General features: G+C 54.9%; 1 protein-coding gene across 5 annotated transcripts in view; it reads left to right on the forward strand.

Moving 5' to 3' along the window:
* The window catches only part of SCARB1 (scavenger receptor class B member 1), a 72,717-nt gene that overhangs the window by 14,357 nt on the left and 39,498 nt on the right, over nucleotides 1–18,862 (forward strand). For 3 of the 5 annotated variants that reach the window (XM_054510575.2, XM_054510576.2, XM_054510574.2), the window contains exon 2: nucleotides 6,937–7,022. The exons of the other annotated variants lie outside the window; for them this stretch is intronic. In XM_054510575.2, coding sequence (XP_054366550.1) covers nucleotides 6,937–7,022 — 86 coding nt within the window. The remainder of the gene's footprint in view (nucleotides 1–6,936; nucleotides 7,023–18,862) is intronic. 5 annotated transcript variants of the gene reach the window in all.

An 18,862-nucleotide genomic window follows, 5' to 3' on the forward strand; every position in this document is an offset into this window, starting at 1 on the left:
GCCCATCCCTCTGAGTCCTGCAGCATCAGCCTGGCCCCTTCTGGCCTCTGGGCCGGCTGTGGAGGTCATGCTGGCCCTCCTCGGCCCCGAGCCCACTGCAGCCGGAATCCCTTGGCAGCAGCCAGTGACTCTCCAGCCCCGGGACTCTCTTCAACCGCCTGTTCCCAGGCTTCCCCGATTCCACCCACTGCAGCTTCCTGCTTCCTTGTTGCAACTCGGGAGTCTTTAATTTCTCTCTGGGATGAAATAGGATGCGCTTCAAGGGAAGTGCCTAAGACACGGCGGTGAAGTAGAGACCTCACGCGAACACCTGTGTGATCGCCCCCCAGAAGAAAAGCAGGACCCCGTGCTTCTGCAGGCAGAAGCCCCCGCAGAGGAGACGAGGCTCGTTCCCAGCTTGCTTGGCTTCCTGTTGCGTCCCCCCGTCTGCGTCCCCGATGCCCTGATGCAGTCATACTGCTGTAGTCTGAATGTCCGTTTTCCCAGAATTCATCTATTGGCAAACTGAATGCCCAGGGTGATGGTATGAGGAGGCGGGGACTTTGGGAGGTGACTGGGTCAGGAGGGTGGGGCCCTTATAAAAGCATTCGAGCCCTCTTATTTATTTAAGATTTTATTTTATTTATTTATTTATTTGCGAGAGAGAGAGAGACAAGCAGACTGTGTGGAGTGCAGAGCCCGTCATGGGGCTCTATCCCACGACCCTGAGATCATGACCTGAGCTGAAATCACGATTCGGAGGCTTAACTGACTGAGCCACCCAGGCGCCCTCCCATGAGTGCCCTTTTCAAAGAGTCCCCAGAGAGTCCCTTTTCGCCATGTGAGGACACAGCAGAAAACCTACGACGACCCAGAAGAGAGCTCTCACCTGACCCTGCCGGCACCTTGATCTCAGGCTTCCAGCCTCCAGACAGTGAGAAATAAAGGCCTATTGTTTATAAGCCGCCTTATCTTATTGATGGCATTTTGATTTCACAGCCCTGATGGACTAGAACAGGAATTGGTCCCCGGAGTGGGGTGCTGCTTTAATCACACCTACACCTGGGGAAGCGGCTTTGCACCTGGGTCATGGGCAGAGGCTGGGAGAGTGTGGGGTGCAAGCTGGAAGGAGCCCACATTGCCCCGAGTGGACCATTAAAATAAATCCTGGCGAGGGCTCAGAAGGAGGACAGGGAGGCTGGTGACAGCCCCCGTCTTCTTAGAGAACACCCTGGTGGTCGGGAGCAGAGTGTGGTGGCCTGCGGACATGACCTGCTTGGAAACCGGAGGAGAGGCCATCCTTGAGAGAACGTGCCCGAACTGTGTTTGCGATCCAGGGTTTTATGGCAGGTGGAGCTTGCAGGTGATGAAATTGGACACCTGAGCCCAGGATGGAAGGTGTGGCTTGGCTTCTTCCTGTGCTCATAGTAACATGCCAATGGAGAGAGGCGACCTACAGACTGTTCATCAGAGGGAGGCAGAACTGAAACATTGGAAACCTCCCAGCCTATCCACCGTGGAGACAACGAGGAAGCCTGTTCAGAAGTGAAGGCCAAGGGTGTGGCTGATGACCGTTTGATAAAGGGATCCGTGTGGGTGTGAGCCAGACTTCATTCACCTCTGTAGGAAGACAGCAAGCTGGAACCGAAGAGGAGGGACAGGGAAGGAGTTGAGGGAAGGTGGCTAGAAATACTAGATTTTATGGGATGGACCGTGGGACCGTTCGGCCACCTGTGTGCTGTTCTTCAAGACAAGGGCAGGACCCCAGGAATGATTCAGAGGCCATCGGGGGGATTATTTTCCAGCCCTGGGGTTTAGTGTGGTTTGCCCCATTGGGTTTTGGGCTCCCCTTGGACCTGTTCTCCCTTGTTTCTCCTTTTGGGAAGGGAGTGTCAAACCTGGGTCGGTCCCACTGTGGTATTCCAGAAGCCTGTAACATTTTCGATCTCACAGGCTCCAGGCTGGGGCCTTGCTCGTACCCGATGTTGATATCTAGATGAGGCTTTGGACTGGGACTTTCAGGTTGAGGACACGTGAGAAGGGTTTAGTGGGATTAGTGTCCCTTATAAAAGAGACCCCAGGGATGCCTGGGTGGCTCAGTCATTAAGCGTCTGCCTTCGGCTCAGGTCATGGTCCCAGGGTCCTGGGATCGAGCCCCGCATCGGGCTCCCTGCTCGGTGGGAAGCCTGCTTCTCCCTCTCCCATTCCCCCTGCTTGTGTTCCCTCTCTTGCTGTCAATCTCTCTGTCAAATAAATAAATAAAATCTTTAAAAAAATAAAAGAATAAAAGAGACCCCAGGGGGTGCCCATCGAGGGCACACTGAGAAGCCTGCCAGCAGAAGGAGGGCTCTCCCCCGACCACTCTGGCACCCACTGTAAGAAATAAATGTTTGCTGGGACTAAGCCACTCTGTGGTACTTTGTTCCGGCAGCTCAGCCCAGACGGACCGGGACCCACGTAGATAGTCTCTGGTCTGTTTTCGCTTCTCATTATGTTTGTGAGATCCGGCCTTGGGGTTGCAAGAAGCCACACCCGGTTTTCACGATTGTGCAGTATTCCATGAGGCCGTCTGGGTGTCTCCCGTTCACGATGGCTGGGGGTGTACACGCCCGCGTTCCCCGGGGGCCCACAGCCAGGGTAGGGCTGCTGGTCCCCGTATGTGCATCTCCGGCTCTGCCCGGACGTGTCAGCCTCATTCCCAGAGTGGTTGCACCAGCGCTCACGCCTCTCATTAAGTTTTTTATGCAATAATTGATGGAGATGAAATGCACATAATGTACAATTAGTCATTTCAAAGTGATCAGTTCAGTGGCCTTTCGTGCCTTCACAGTGTCGTGCTGCCACTGCTTCCGTGGGCTGCTGGGACAGTCCCGTGGCCCCACAGCGAAACCTGCTCCCCCTTAGCAGCCACTCCCCCCGCCGCCTTCCAGCCCCCCGGCGCCCGCTGCCTGGCGGTCTGCTTTCCGTGTCTGTGCGCTTGCCTCTCGAGACGCTTCGCACGCACGGGGTCTTACGGTCTGTGTCTTCTCGTGTCTGGAGGCTTCCCCTCGGCACCGTTTTCGAGGTCCATCGCCTTGTGGCAGGTGTCCACTGTGGGTAGAGCTGTGGAGAGCGTGGGTGTCCGCGTGCCTCTGTGGGCCTGTGCGCACAAGTGCGTGTGCAAGAGTGTGGGCACGCGTGGGCACACGCGTACGATCCCGCGTCGCGCTGGGACTCTGCACCCGGAACGGAGGTTCTGGATCCAGGCAGGAGGCGCCGGCTCCCCGCTCTTGGCTCTGCGTCCCGCTCGCTGTGTGACTCACGGCAAGTTCCTCCCGTCTCTGGGCTTTGTGAGGCTCCAGTAAACGGGGACAAGCGCACTCGCCCCGCAGACTCGAGGTGTCAGCTGCTTTGGGCGGGGTGCGGCCCGGCGGCCCCCAGGCGCGCCTCACGTTGGGTCACCGTGGGGACGGCTCCCCCTGGCTCCGGGCTCAGGACTCGGGTCTCCTTTTCCGGAGTCGTGCGCCGCTCCTCCAGGCCTGCCCGCGTCGCTGCTTGTCCGTACTGTGGGCTCTGGCCCCCCACCTTCCAGTTCTCGGGGACTTGGTCGGGACGTGCCGGGGGTGGAGGGCTGGGTCGTGGCGTGCAGGGAGCCTCCTCACTAACCATTGCTCCCGTATCCACGCCGGCGCCCGAGACCTTCAGGCCTTCCCGAGCCTCGCTGGTGGCGATGGGTGCGGTTTTGATGTGCATTTCTGAGTTTGAGCCATTTTTCTTTTGTATGTCAGTGGGGGTGCAGGGTCCCAGGCTCAGAGTTTGAGGGGCCTGTTGGGGGTCACACAAAGTGGGGGTAGACTCCAGGCCTCGGGCTTGGTTTAATCAGAAGTCTCAGGCTCCCGATGGCGGAGGTCACCGAAGCCTGGAGTGGCAGAGGACGTGAGGCTCTCCGGAGAGCGCTCAGAGCAGGAGGCCAGCGTGTGTCCAGGACTGGGAGAGAATGTGACTGACCCCCGCCCCCCCCGTCCCCTTCCTGCTGTCCCAAAGCGGCTTGGGCGTCCCCGCCTGCTAATAATGGGGTGCAACTGGGTATGCGTGTACTAATTTCCCAGGGTCTCTGTTCTCACGTGGCCATCCCCTCTGTGTGTCTCTGTGTCCTCCCCTCTTCTTATATGGACATCTGTCACTGGATTTAGGATTAACTCATCTCCAGATCCATAACTTGATTCCCTCTACAAAGATGCTGTTTCCAAATAGGGTCACATTCCGAGGTCCCAGCTGGACAGGAATTCTGGGGGACACTATTCAACCCACTCTAACTTGGTGTGTGCCCGATCCTCGGACCTGCAGATTTCCAGGTTCAGATCCAGCTCCAAGTTCTTGGGTTGTCTGGCAACTCGGTTTTCTTCTGGAAGCCACCCTGGACCTGTGCAGTGGGGCTGGTTTCCTCAGCTCACACGGCCTCAGCTGGTCCTGTTTCTCATGACAGTGGGACTGGACGTGCTCGCAGGGCCAGCGCATGCCCAGAAAGCCCCTGCTGACATCAGAAATGAGATAAAGAAGGAAAAACAAGGGCATGATTTTTGAAAATTGAAAGCATGCAAAAAACTAGTAGAAGCTCAGAAGAAGGCACAGCATGAAAAGTCACCGCTCCCTACCCTGATGATGGGTCCCGGCTCCAGGGGGGCTGCCTGGTGACTTGGTTTACTAGTCCCTTCCTGAAAACAGTGTGTGTGTCCACAGGGACCAGTACATGCTTCCTTCCCAGGCACACACGGCGCATGCCCATTCTCCGCCTTGGGTTTGGCACCTGGGGGTGGATCTTGGAGATCCCTGCTCTGGCACGTATGTCACCTCGGAGGGGCCCGGCCGGAGGCCTTCCCTCCACCCTATGCGCTTGGGAAACAGAACGTTGCGAAGGCAGAACTGTGGTTCCCTAGTTCCTGCCAGAGCCTTGCGGACGTGACCCAGGAAGCCACCGGTTGGGATCCATGGTAGAAAAGGCTTCTTGCTGGAAACACCTCTGTGTCTTCCGGAACTTTCTTGGGTGCCTGGGGCTGCCGTAGCAAATCGTCACAGACTTGGCGGTTCAAAGCAGTGGAAATCCAGCCTGTCACAGCTCTGGAGACCAGAAGTCTGGAATCAAGGTGTTGGCAGGGCCGCGCTCCCTGCAGAGGCTCTGGGGAAGCCTTGCTCTTCTGGTGGTTCCAGGTGGCCCTTGGCGGGAGGCCACATCCCTCCAATCTTTGCCTTCCTTTCCACACGACCCTTCTTTGAATCTTCTCTTCTGCTATAAGGACACTCGCCATTGGATTTGGGGCCCACCCGCGTGATCCAGGATAATCTCATTTTAAGATCCTTAACTGGATCGGCGGAGACCTTTCTTCCAAATAAGGTCACTTTAAGGTTCCAGGTAGACCTGTCTTTTGGGGGGGGCACCGTTCCTCTCCCTACAGGAAGGATGATGCTGACAACAGCAGTGAGCAATGACTGAGTGCTTGCTGTATGCCAGGCACCAAGCCGCGCGGGGAACAGCTTATCAGATCCTCACAGTGCCCCCATGGTGCGATTATGCGTGTTTTCCAAGTGGAGGCACAGAGGCTCAGAGGGGTCAAGAGACTGCCAGAGGTCACACAGCTGGTGGCCAAAGGGCAGCCCGGACCAATACCTGTGCTCTTCACTTTTGTTCCCAGGGATGTAGCCCAGATCTGGTTGGAGGGGTGTTTTGTGTAGCCCCACACAGCAATTAAAAAATTTATTTAAGTGGGGCACCTGGGTGGCTCAGTCGTTAGGCGTCTGCCTTTGGCTCAGGTCGTGATCCCAGGGTCCTGGGATTGAGCCCCACATCGGGCTCCCTACTCCACGGGAAGCCTGCTTCTCCCTCTCTCACTCCCCCTGCTTGTGTTCCCTCTCTCGCTGTGTCTCTCTCTGTCAAATAAATAAATAAAATCTTTAAAAAAAAAATTTATTTAAGTAAATTGGTAGCCAGCATTTAAAGATGGGCAGATTTATATGGAAATCTAGATTTCTAGGAGTTCATGACACAGTTCGTTGGGGTCTGTTCTTCGGTGAGCTGAGGTCTGCTCATCTCAGCAGGACGATGCTCTCCAGCTGTGTGGCTGTGGGCAAGTAATACTTGTCCTGGCCTTGGCTTCCTCATCTGTAAAATGGGGACAGTCCTAGCCCTGGCCACGCAGATGTTGCTGCGAGGGACACACAGGTTGGTAAATGGGGTGTGAGCAGGCCCCGCCCTGCATACTCAGCTGTGTGTTGGCTGCGACAGGCCGGCCCTGTCGCCATCAATTTCCAGTCTGTTTCTGGAGTAAATTCAGAGTTTGTTCACAGAGGCCGTCCAGGGTCCTGGGTGATGAAAGAGTTCTTAGAGGAAATCTGGGCCATCGGGAGCCCCTGGGGGTTCTGACGGCGCTGAAAGCCTTAAGCCTACCGCAAGCATCCTGCCCCAGTTTCCCCATCTGTCAGGTGAGGTGCTGTGAGCATCCACACGGCCGAGGACTGGGTGAGCACGGTGCTTTGGACACTGCCCGCTCCTGGCGAGAGCCTGGGGATGGTGACAGTGGGGGTGGCGAGGCAGGGCGTGTCCTGGGCACCTGGAACAGGAGGGTGGCAGACCAGTATGGCCCGGGGAGGTGGCAAGGAGGGGCTGTAGCGGGGGACACGGGGCGGGGAGGCTGTCCTTGGTGGGCAGCCTGGCCCTCACCATCCTCTCCCACAAGACGCAAGGACTGACGTCGCTGACCTCCAGGCTCCCTTGTGGCAGCGAGGGGGGGTTAGTGTGGGGGAGCTGTCAGCAGTCATGGCGACCTGTGTCCTTGGCGGGGAGGGAAGGAAGGCCGGGGGCTGGGACAGAGTCCAGCTGAGGTTTGAGATATCCTTCAACCCTGGGGGACAGTGTCGGAAGGGGCTTCTCGAACCCTCTTCATGGGTTTGGACGTACTAACAAGCAGCCTTGCATTTCTGCAGCATCTCTGACTTTTCGGGAGCTCTCACACCTGTGGTCTAGTGGACCGGCCGCGTGGGAGGCTGGGCAGGCTCCAGGTGACTGCAAGGTGGGTAGAAGCAGCACTAGCAGGGGGCCCCCGCCTCCAGCCAGGGGGGACGCTTTGCATTCATCATCAGCTGCCTCCTTAGCCACTCCGAAGGGCTCAGGGGATTTCAGTCCCCGTGGATGGATGGGACAGGCGGGTGGAGAATCGGCTCTGGGCAGCCCTGCTGTGAACCAGCTGAGGGAGTGATGCAGACAGGGTGGGTGGGGGGGAGCAGAAGGAGGCCATGTGCTGTGAGAAGGAGGGGTGCTGGGCTCCTGAGTGATCGGGAAGGTTGCTCATTCCTTTGGCACGTTTGCTGAGCACCTACTGTGTGCTGGGCCCTGAGCAGTGTGGGGCTGCCGTGTGGACAAAGTGACCGGGATCCACTCTCAGCTACTGACATCGTAGCAGGAGGGACGGCCCGTGCACAAGCAAATAGAGACGCTCACAAACGGCATCTGAAGGGAGCAAGGCGGGTGAGTTGACCTCAGGGTCTGGTGGGGTGGTTGGGCGGGCCTTTCTGAGGAGGAGTCAGGCATGGGAGCAGCTCACCGGGCAGAGGGCACAGCAGGTGCAAAGGCCCGGAGACAGGAAGTTGCTTACCAAGTGGTGGAGGTGGAAGCAGGCCAGTGGGGCTGGGGAGGGGGAGAGGCAGGCTGGGGCCCTAGAGGACGTGGTGAGGGGTTTAGATTTGGTATCAGTTCGTCGGGACGCCTTTGGAAGACAGGAATGGATTTGAGATTTCTTCTGCAGGGAGAGTCACTGGGTTGTGCCAATGGACTGTTCTTGGGGTGTGAGGGAAGGAGATCAAGGACAGCTCTCAGACTTCTGTTTGAGGGGTGTGAGGCTGTCTTCCAAGACAAAAAGACCAGGTAAGGGGGGCGATCAAGAACAGATGGACAATGTGGCCTTAAACCTGGCCTTAAATTCCTGGTAGGACAACTCAGCAAAAAAAAAAAAAACAGGCCAAGGACTTAATAGAGATTTCTCCGGAAAAGATGCACAAATGAATGCAAATGAAAACCACGGCGATCCCACCGCACACCCGTCAGGATGGCTACTACCCAAAACTGGAAAATCGTCAGCGTGGGCAAGGGTATGGAGAAACTGGAGCCCTTGTGCACTGTTGGTGGGGATGTGGCATGGTGTGGCTTCCGCGGAAAACCGGGCACAGATTCCTGGGAAAATTAAACGCAGAATTACCATATGACACAGCAATTCTCCTTCTGGGCATATGCCCCCAAAAAACTGAAAGCTGGGACACGAGCAGATTATCTGCACACCAGTATTCGTAGCCGTGTGACTCCAGCCACTCAGGGGTCCACGGACAGAGGAGCGGGGAAAGTGAGCCCCTCCATCCACTGGAATGTGAATCAGCTTCGAGACAAGGCTGTTCTGCCCCCTGCACCCCCGTGGAGGAGCTCAGAAGACACGGTGCTGAGTGAGGAGAGCAGCTGGCCACGAGAGCACCCGCACCGCAGGATTCCACTCCCGCGAGACAGCCAGAGGAGTCCTGGTCACAGAGACAGGACGCGGGATGGGGGCGCCAGGGGCCGGGGGAGGGGGCCGGGGCGCTGGGGTTTCCTGGGGACAGAGTCTCCGTTTGGGCAGATGAGAAAGTTCTGGAGGTGGATGGTGAGCCCGGTCGCAGAACAACATGAATTTGCCTGATTCCACTGAAGTGTGCACGTAAAAACAGTGAAGATGGTACATTTTATGCTATTTAAAAAAAATCATGATGGGGTTTCACCTGAGAGGGCGTTGGGTTCGGCGCTGTGGTCAGATTACAACAAGCTGAGTCTCTTGCAAAAGAGTGAGCCTTTGAAGGAGGCAACCCTGAGCTCCTGATTCCTACGAGCTCAAACCACGGTTGCCCCATTTTATGAGGCCTTGGCAGGCTCCCTGGCGCATTCTTGAACGGGGGCCAAGGCGAGCGAAGGAAGGCTCATTTAGTAATAGTTCTGGTGGCTCGTTGACAACGAGGTGCCTTCTTCAGAGCAGGTCCTGGGTCCCTCCCGGCTGTCTGCACGGCCGCCGGGGAGGAAGGAGAGGACACCCTGCGGCCGAGCGGGGGCCCGGGGTGGCGAGGACAGGGGCCAGTGGACTTTGTCTGGAAAGGGACACATAGTAAATATGTTGGGCTCTGCAGGCCAGACAGGTCCTGTGTCAGCCGCTGGAGTGCAGAGGATACACCCACGGGAGGGTGAGGCTGTGTACGCGACGGCATTCTTTACAGGCACTGAAATGTGAATTTTATGGAACTTTCACGTGTCCTGAAATAGCATTCTTCCTGTATTCTTCTCCCCCCAACATTAAGAAATGTAAAAGCAGGTGCACCTGGGGGGTTCCGTCGGTTGGGTATCTGACTTCGGTTTGGGTCATGATCTCAGAGTCCTGGGATTGAGCCCCCCCATCGGGCTCCCCGCTCAGCAGGGAGTCTGCTTCTCCTTCTGCCTCTGCCCCTCCCCCCGCTCATGCTCTCTCTTTCTCTCTCATGAATAAAAAAATCTTAAAAAAAAAGAAAAGTAAAACTGTTGTTAGCTTCTGGGATGAATGGAAGCAGGCATCAGGACAGAATTGGCCTGGGGGCTGCAGTTCGCTGGACCCTTCCTTGCTTGAAAACACCCCGCTTTGTTATTGGGAGTGGAGTGAAGGAATCGAAGGGCTGCTTATTCTCTGCCTGACACACGTGGAAAAATGGGGCCCTAGGGTGGTCTGTGCCTGCCAGAAAGAGTGTGGACAGGTGGACTGCCAGATTTTATCACGGCAGTGGAATTAGGGGGTCCAGGTGAGGCCCTGATTTGAGGGGTGGAGGGTAGGATTGGGCTTGATCCGCCTGGGGACAGGGGTCTCCCCACTCATCTGTGATCCTTACTCTTCCATACCTGTGGGGAGCCTGTCCTGAGACAGAAGATAGGGTGGTTAGAGCACAGGATTTGGGGCAGACTGGGGTTTGTGACCCTCTGCCTCTGCGGGGTTTGTACCCTTGGGCAAGTGAGTGGTTTAAAATCTCATTGTGCCTCAGTTTCCTCATCTATAAAACAGAACAAATAATGGTACTTGCCTCACAGACTAATTGTCAGGTTTAAATGAAAGAAAACATTGCTTCAGATGGGATGTTTTGGGCTACAAGCAACATAAAAACCTGCTTCCAAGTGGCTGGTACAATACGGATGTTTGTTATCGTGCTTCATAAGAGACTGGAGATGGTAGGTGTTTCCAGATTTGTTCAGCAGTTCAGTAATGTCAGGGCACTGGGTCAGTGTGTGGGTGCTTTCTTAGTCTTGTCCTCATGGTGTCATGATGGCTGCCACAGCGCCAGACATCACACCATCCCATACATCATTCAAAGCCTGAAGGAGGAAATTTAGGGCTTTCTACCCAATACTGGAAGCAAGTCAGGTTTCTCTTAGTTGAGGGATGGGATAGAGGTGGGCTTTGGGTGAGCAGCAACATGCTCTGCGTGTGCGCCAAACATTTAGCACGTGGCCTGGCCCCCAGAAAATGCTGCCATCCCCATTGACATTAGCCTACGACTATTGGGCAGATTCTTCACAGCTGAACATACCCAGATCAAGAAAGAGCAGTGCCCAGAATCCCCTGTGCTCCCCCCTAGTCACTACCTGCCCCAGGGGTAAGCACTACCCTGAGTTCTTACAGCGTAGATTGGTTTCAGCGGGGTTTGTCCTTGATCAGGATGGCATCACACAGCGGGCACTCCCGCAGGCTGGCTACTTCCGCTCGACATTGGCTCTTCCTTCTCACGGCTGGGTTAGTATACCACCCTGCGCGTGCTGGTTCACCTTCGGGTCGTTCCCAGTTCGGGGCCCCCAGGAATAAAGCTCTAGGAACATTTGTGTGCACGGCTTTGTGTGGCCATGTGTTCTCATTTCTTTCAGGCAATACCCAGGAAGGGGGTTAGCAGGATGTGGGGTGTGTGTGCGTTCTGCTTTGGTGGATCTTGCCCGACGGCACTCCCAACGTGGTTGTACCGGTTGACCGTCCTGCCGGTGGTAGACGGTGTCCGGATGCACCCTAGCGCACGTCTGCAGATCCGCCTGATGCCCCTGAGCTCCTCCGATGGCGTATCTGAGTCCTTTCAGATCGACAGATCTGCTCTCTCACTTGGCGCTCAGCTCCCGTCTCATGCACTTTCCCCCCATAAGCGCCAGCTTGGAGCATCATAGGTGCTCAGGCAGGGTTGGAATGAGCGAGGAGGGACTGCTGTATTCTCATCTCGAGGGTCTGGGATGCAGGGGCTGCGTGCAGACTCCGGCCCCCGTGAGGGCCGACAGGCGGCAGAGGTGACCGGGACAGCTTGGTGTGAAGGGACCGGGAGCCGTGGGGCCTGGGGTGGCCGGAGAGCAGGCCGCCAGCCAGCTCGGTTCCTGAAGCCTGGGGCCATGTGGCGACGCACATCTTCCCGGTTTTCAAAAGTTGCTGGAAATACGGCCTTTATCTTGCCATTTAAAAAATACTGTCAAGAGATTCAAATGTTTTGGAATACCATTTGATCCCAAACTCTTCCACTGGCCGAATCTGGCCCATGGGTGGACAGTCGGCTTCAGGAAGATGGGGGGTTCAGGCTATGGGTTTTTGTTTTTGTTTTGGAGGGGAGGGTGGTGGGAGAGGGCATTTAAGATATTTTGGGTAATTTTTAAAAACTTAGAAAACATTTCAGACATACGTAAAAGTAGAACATGTCATGACTCCCGTGTGCCCCTCACCTGCTTCCACAGACATCGAGTCGTGTGTCCTGAGATTTGTCTGTCCCCCCGCAAACCGTTTTCCCTTTCCCGAGTTATTCTGAAGCGTATGTTTGGCATTGTTTCCTCTGTGTCCCTAACACGGTGGTTCTCTAACTTTATCTACCAGCAGAGTCCCTGGGGGGGCTTGCTGACACACAGATGGCTGGGCCCCACCCCCAGAGTCTGAAATGGGGCCCGAGAGCCAGCATGTCTAACAGGTTTGCAGGGGATGCTGATGCTGCTGGTCCAGGGACCCCACTTGGAGAACCTCTGCTTGATCAGGTACAGAGTAAACAATGACACAAAGCAATAGAATCCCCCCACACCCCGACACTGCCGTGATACTGTTAGCACCCCCAAACTAATTTGAGGTAGAGAGATGAGGTTGCTCAGCTCCTTAGAAATCCCCTGGGCCATCCACCCCTTGTGCTTGGGTCCCTTTTAGGAGGTGAGGGACTGGGGCTCAGTGGTGGGTCGGTCCCTGCCCAGCCAGGAACTTCCTGGGACCCCCAGGAACCCCATGTTGCTCTGACCTCTGCTCTTCCCCATCTCTCCCCCTGGGGAACCTGCTGGCTTTTTGAGGTGGGCTTTGGCGGGACCCTCCTGGTTCTGACGCCATCCCAGGACAGGGGAGGCTGGCCTTCCGGGGCTCCTCGGCCCCCCTGATGTTCCTGGCTAGGGGTGTAGCTGGTTGAGCTCTTTTTGGGGTGTGCCTCAGTTGATGTTCTGACACCCTTGTGTCACTGTCAAGTGAGGCTGCCCTTGCGGTCGCTGAAGTCAGGAGGCAGTGGGGGTCTGCAGCCGGAAGGCGCTTGTCATCCAGATTCCTTTGTGAGAACAAAGGCCCCCCACTGCACAACTTGAAAGAAGCCGCCCAGAGTGTCCTGCCCTGGGTTTCTTTTAAGGCAGTTCAGGCTGCAAGTCAAGGAGGGGGTCCTTTGGTGGGGGGGGGGTGTGTGGACTGGGCATGCTAGAGCATGCTAGGCATAGGGCTTTACTTTAAGAAGACAATGGGCCTCCCATGGCGGGATCTGGTCCACCTTGTCCGGGGTCTTGCCTGCTGGCTGCAGACAAGAATGTTCCAGAAAGGAAGAGGCACCTGGGTGGCAAATGTCACTCTGCCCTGGTGCAGGGGTGTTGCCAGGTGTGGAGGGGGCTGTGTGGGAGGAAGCCCCACATCTCTGAGTAGGTGTGGGAAGCAGGACATTGGTCCCCCAAAGATGTCTATGTCCTAATCCTGGAATCTGTGAACCTGTTAGCTCACGTGGCAAAGGGGACTTGGCAGATGCCATGAAATCATGAATCTCGAGGCGGAAGGTGATCCTGGGTTATCTGGGTGGACATGTGACTTTCTTAGCCTCGTCCTTATGGTCTCATGATGGCTGCCACAGTGCCAGACATCACACCGTCCCATACATCATTCAAAGCCAGAAGGAAGGAGGATACAGTGGGAGGGCCCTGTTCTTTTATTGTCACAAGAGTCCTTAGAAGAGGGAGGGAGGGACGTCAGAGAGGATGTGATGATGAGGACAGGGTTTGGAGCGACGGGCCAGGCGCCAAGGGGCACGGTGGCTTCTGGAATCTGGAATAGGCAGGGAAGTGGATTCTCTCTGAGAGCCTCCAGAAGGAACCAGCCCTGCTGACCCCTTGATTTTAGCTCCATTTCAGGGTGAGACCCACTTTGGATATCCAACCTTCAAATTGTAAGAGGCTAAGTTTGTGATGTTGTAGACACGTAAGTTTTGTGTTTTTTTTTTAAGATTTTATTTATTTGCGAGAGAGCATGAGAGGGAGGAGGGTCAGAGGGAGAAGCAGACTCCCTGCCGAGCAGGGAGCCCGATGCGGGACTCGATCCCGGGACTCCAGGATCATGACCTGAGCCGAAGGCAGTCGCCCAGCCAACTGAGCCACCCAGGCGCCCGACACGTAAGTTTTTGATAACTTGTTAGAGCAGCACCAGGAAATTAACCCAATGAGTTTGCTTCCACTGATGCCAGAGAAATAAAATGACAACAAATTCTGGTTTGGGTTTAAGCAAAATATTTAAACTTAAAATAATATTGTGGGTTTTAATATATTTACTCGTAAGCATTTCAGTATTTTTTTCAGCGACTTTAGTGTTTGGGAAAAACATGTGGGCACACAGTTCTGGTTTTGCTTCGAGCTCTGATACGAGCTGGTAAGGCATTGACCCACAGCTTCGTGCTGGGGTCCGATTTGTGGTGAAATAACTTTCTATTTTAGAACAGTTTTAGATGTATAGGAGAACTGGGGAGAGAATACGGAGTTTCCACATTCCGCACGCCCCGTTTTCCCCGCTCATGCCTTTCGTTAGGGTGGCCTGTTTGTTACGGTAAGTGGACGGGCAATGACGCATTAGTGTTAAGTATGGTCCGCACTCTGTTCGGCTTTCCTTATTACTTAATACCCTTTTTCTGCTCCGGAAGTCCACCCGGGAGACCACGTCACATCTGGTCACAGCGTCTCCTTAGGCTCCTCTGCGCTGTGACGGTTTCTCAGACTTTCCCTGGTTTTTGGTGACCTGGATAGTTCAGGGATTTTGTAGGATGTCCCTCTGTTGGTATTTGTCTGATGTTTTTTGGGAGGAAGACACAGAGTCGGCGTGAGCCTGTCACCACATTATGTCAACATGGTGTTGCTCTTGGGGTAGGTCCTGTCTCTAGTCTCTTTTGCACAGATGAGAAACTGAGGCCCAGGAAGTTCTGTCGGGCTCCTGCTGGGAGGGGGCGAAGAGCAGGGTGAGGAGGAGGCAGGGAGGCAGGTGTGGCCGTCGGGCTGCGGCCTCTTTGCTTGTAGGGACGGCCCCATGCCTCTCCTCTCTCTCCTGGGTCCCCGGCAGCCTCCTTGCTGGTCTCCCAGAAATCAGATCTGGGGGGACACCAGCACCTTGTTGGGCTTCTGTGGGCTAAGGCTGTGCTTACCATCTTACAAGCGCTCACCTCTGCCTTACACATTTTTTTGCTTTAATTTTTTTCTTTTTAAAAATCAGAATTTAACATCTGTATGGGGAAGTACACAGTGTCGGGTGTAGACGTCAAAGAATTTTCATGTAGGTTGGCATGCTTGCCAAGCTCATCTGAGTCACCTACAGAAGACTGTCCTCCACCCTCCCTGTCAGCACCCACGCTGGGATACAGCTGCCCCCCCACCTCTGTCACCAGAGATCAGCTTCGCCTGCTCGCCGGATCGTCGCGGGAATGGACTCCGGCAGCACGTTCTCCTAGGTGTCCAGCTTCTGTTGGTTGATTCTGTGCTTGGTTCATCGTGTCATTGAGGGGATCCAGGGTCCCCTCCTGTTCTCCGTTGGGTGGCATCCTTTTGTGTGAATGTCACCCCTGTCATCCTTTCCCTTGTCTATGGACATCTGTGTTTCCAGTTTGGGGCTGCTGTGAGCACTCGGGGACACAGAATTTGTATGTGGATGGACATATGTTTTCATCTCTCTGGGGAAAACCCTAGGAGTGGGCTTGCTCTCTTGTGGGGTAAAAGTCTGTTCCACTTTAGCAGATAATGTCAAACGTTTTCTACTGACTGTACGACCTCTTCCACTTGCACAGTGCAGTGTGTGAGCATGCTGGTTGCCCCATTCCAGCCAGCATTCCTGTTGCCAGTGTTTTTTGTGTTAGCTATTCCGGTATAGGCTGGAGGATCTCACTGTGAGTTTTATGGACATTTCTCTGATGACTAGGCTGCCCTGGGTGGGTGGGGTGGCTCCATGAAGTCAGGGGATCTAGTGTCCTATCTTTCTGCTCCACCATCCTTTGTTTGTGACTTCTGATCTCAAGGCTGCCTCATGATCCAAAGCGGCTGCTCTAGCTCCATCCATCATGACGGCAGTCCAGGCAGCAGGCAGGGGGATTTGTCAACAAATATATAGGAATTCCTGACGTCGATAATGCCAGGAGGACAAAACAGGGTGATGGATGGAATGTGACTGTGGAAGGGCTATCTTAGAAAGGATGGTCTTCTTTTCCTTTTTGTTCACTGCTAATGGTCCCCAGACTTAGAACAGAGCCTGACATGTAGTGGGAACTCAGTAAATATTGTTGAGGGGATGAAGAGTGTTCAGGGAAGGTCTCACTGAGAAGGTGGCTTTAGACTTAAGAAGTGAGGGGGTCACCAATGAAGACGTGGGAGGGACGATTGCCCTGGAGGAGCAAGCAGTCAGTGCAAAGGCCCTGTGGCAGAAGCTTGCCTGGTGGGCTCCGGAGCAGCGAGGCCAGTGTGGCTGGAGCAGTGTGAGCGAGGTGGTTGATAAAGGGAGGGGTAATTGCAGTGGTTATAGGGAGCCTTGTAAATCACTGTCAGGGACTTGGATTTTATTCTGAGGTAAATAGGGAGCTTTGGGAGGTGTTTGAGCAGGGGAATGACATGAGCTGACTCAACTTTGAAAAGTATAACTCTGATCCTGGCGGGGGGAGGGCAAGCGGGGTCCACTCAGACCAGGGGAAAGAGGAGAAGCAGGAGAACCAGTGACGAAGTTAGCGTGTAGGTCCAAGCAAGCAGTGCTGGGTGCGGGGTGATGTTGGGGAGAAGTGGACGGACTCCAGGCGTGTCGGAGAGAGAGCAGCCAAGACATGCTGATGGAAGAGTGTTGGGTGGGAGGGAAGTTGAGGAGTCACGGATGGCTCAACTTCCTAACTGAAGAAACTCACCCCGTTGTCTTAGCAAACTACTCGGGTTTCCTATAAAAAGCTTTTCTTTTGTCTTACCTTTAAAATCAAGAGGTTGGAACAGTAGCCAAAGGTGTGGTGTTTCCAGGTTCCAGATTGACTCAGTCCATGCTGCGGTCCGCCCTGAGCTCACGGGCAGCCCAGGGCAGGGCGTGCCTCCGAGCCCGGGGATGCAGGAGGTAGTAAGTGCCTTGCTGGTCAATCCGGAGTAGGCGGGGGCTGGTCCTGCCTCCGAACTGGGCCATGTATGCCAAGTGGCCTCTTGGCTCAGTGGCTCGGAGGTGTGTTTCCTCCGGAGCCTGTTTCTTATCACCAGGGGAGGGATTCGGTTTTGCAATTCAATGGTCAGGTCAAGTTAATGATTATTCTGTGAAGCTGCATGGGGGAGCAGTGTGAGGATGTGGCCCCGTGTGTGGGTACAGAACCCGTGGGCTGGTCTCTCCCTCGCCCTGTGACCTTGGGGAGACACTTGGCCTTCAAGCCTCAGTGTCTTTATCTGTTAAATGAGCCTTAGCAAATTTAGTGAGGTGAAGTAGGCAGAAGTGTATTGTTACCTGAACAACATATACAGAGATGGTTGATAGGACTCGCCGGCTCTCTGCGTGTCCCCCAGCTTCTCAGGGGCAGAGGCCCCATGTTGTTCATCTTTGTGTCTTTAAATTCCTAGTGTCGCATCTAGCACGGGGTGGGTGATTGTGCACAGGATGAGTGGGGTCCTAATTAGATCAGGCAGGCTTGTTTCAGAGAGTTCCGGAAGACTTCTTGGAGGAAGTGGCACCTGGTGAGTGGGGTTTTGGATTTGGGTGTCAGGGGCATCCTGGGCATGGGGGCAAGGGCTGTGGGAGGCAGTGAGCTGAGCCTCCTTTCCAGAGTGGACTCGTGTGGGAGAACGAGGTGAGGCCTTGAATGCCAAGCACAGGAATTCATACTTGAAGATGGGTGGGAGCCCAGTGATAATCACAGCTGCCTCATATTGAGCGCCTACTGCATGCACTTGCTGTGCACTGACCCTAAATCTCATCCATGGCTCTGCCAAGTAGGGGCTGTGACTATTCCCATTTTACAGACGAGAAAGCTGAGGCACTAAGATGTTTCTGGAGGCTTCACAGCTAGGGAGGTGGAGGTGGGGTCCACTCGGGTCTTTCCACACTGGCGCTGCCTCAAAGAAGATAGCGCAGACCCCAAATATGAGTGCTGTGTGTGATTTGATATTTTCTAGGAGCCCCATTAAAAAAGAGCCACATAAAAAAAGGAGTAAGAAACAGGTGAAATTAGTGTTATTTACCCAGTACATCCAAAATATCCACTCAGTGTGTGATCAAAATAAAAACAATCAATGATGAGATAAATGTATATTCCTTTTTTTTTTTTTAAGATTTTATTTATTTATCTGAGAGAAAGCATGGGAGAGAGCCCATGAAGGAGCAGGGGGGAGGGGTAGAGGGAGAAGCAGGCTCCCCACGGAGCAGGGAGCCCGATGCAGGGCTCGATCCCAGGACCCTGGAATCACAACCTGAGCCGAAGGCAGACGCTTAACGACTGAGCCACCCAGGTGCCCTGATAAATGCATATTCTTTTGCTTTTTATTTTTTGGACAAAGCCGGCCTGTAGCTTACAGCTGGGCCCATCTCCGTGGGACTGGCCGCATTTCGGATGCTCAGGAGCGGTACGTGGCTGGCGCCTGCTGGACTGGGCGGGAAGGTCCACCCCGACGCCCCCGACGGGGAATTTCTGGGTAACCAAGAGTGTGCACCTTGGGAATTTCTATGCTGGGCTTCTTGAAACGGAGAAAAGCCCACGTGTGTGTTGGTTAAATGAAAAATAAGAGACTCCACTACTGAAGATGGCACATTCCTCTGGAATAGCTGAAGTATCACATTAAAAAAAAATTTTTTTTTTCTTAACATGCCAGTTGCTTCTGGAGGCTGTGACTTCTCCTTCAGCCTCAGTTGGAATGTCGCCTCCTCAGAGAGGCCCTCCTGGACTGCCCTGTTGGACATATCGGCCCCAGCCGGCTCCATCTGGCTTTATTTTTTCCCAGTCTGCATCAGGGTGGGAAGTTCTGTCCCGCAAGGATCTGTTGATCAGGTGCTGTTACCTCCACCCCGGCGGGGGTCTTGCTGGTTTCTTGTCTGGGGCATCCCCTGTGCTCAGGATGCTGCTGGGCCCCCAGCACGTGCCCAGTGAGTCTTTAGGGTGCCGGGGAGTGGTTGGGGTGCGTGGTGCATCTTTCCACGACTGTCCGGGAGCCCGGAGGTCGTCCTGATCTTTCTGCCTTGCCGCGAGCTGGAGGAACCTCGTGGGCGTCTGGCAGGCGTGCCGAGGAGCACTGAGGTGGGCCTGCAGCCCCGCTGCCGAACGCTTCCCTCTTCGTCCTGGCATCAGGGCAGTGCGGACGGGCCCTGTGAGCTTTGGGCCA

The sequence above is a fragment of the Mirounga angustirostris genome, unplaced genomic scaffold (genome assembly GCF_029215605.1).
Source record: "Mirounga angustirostris isolate CCGP_5_RB_7025 unplaced genomic scaffold, mMirAng1.0.hap1 SCAF_14, whole genome shotgun sequence".
Classification (NCBI taxonomy): domain Eukaryota; kingdom Metazoa; phylum Chordata; class Mammalia; order Carnivora; family Phocidae; genus Mirounga; species Mirounga angustirostris.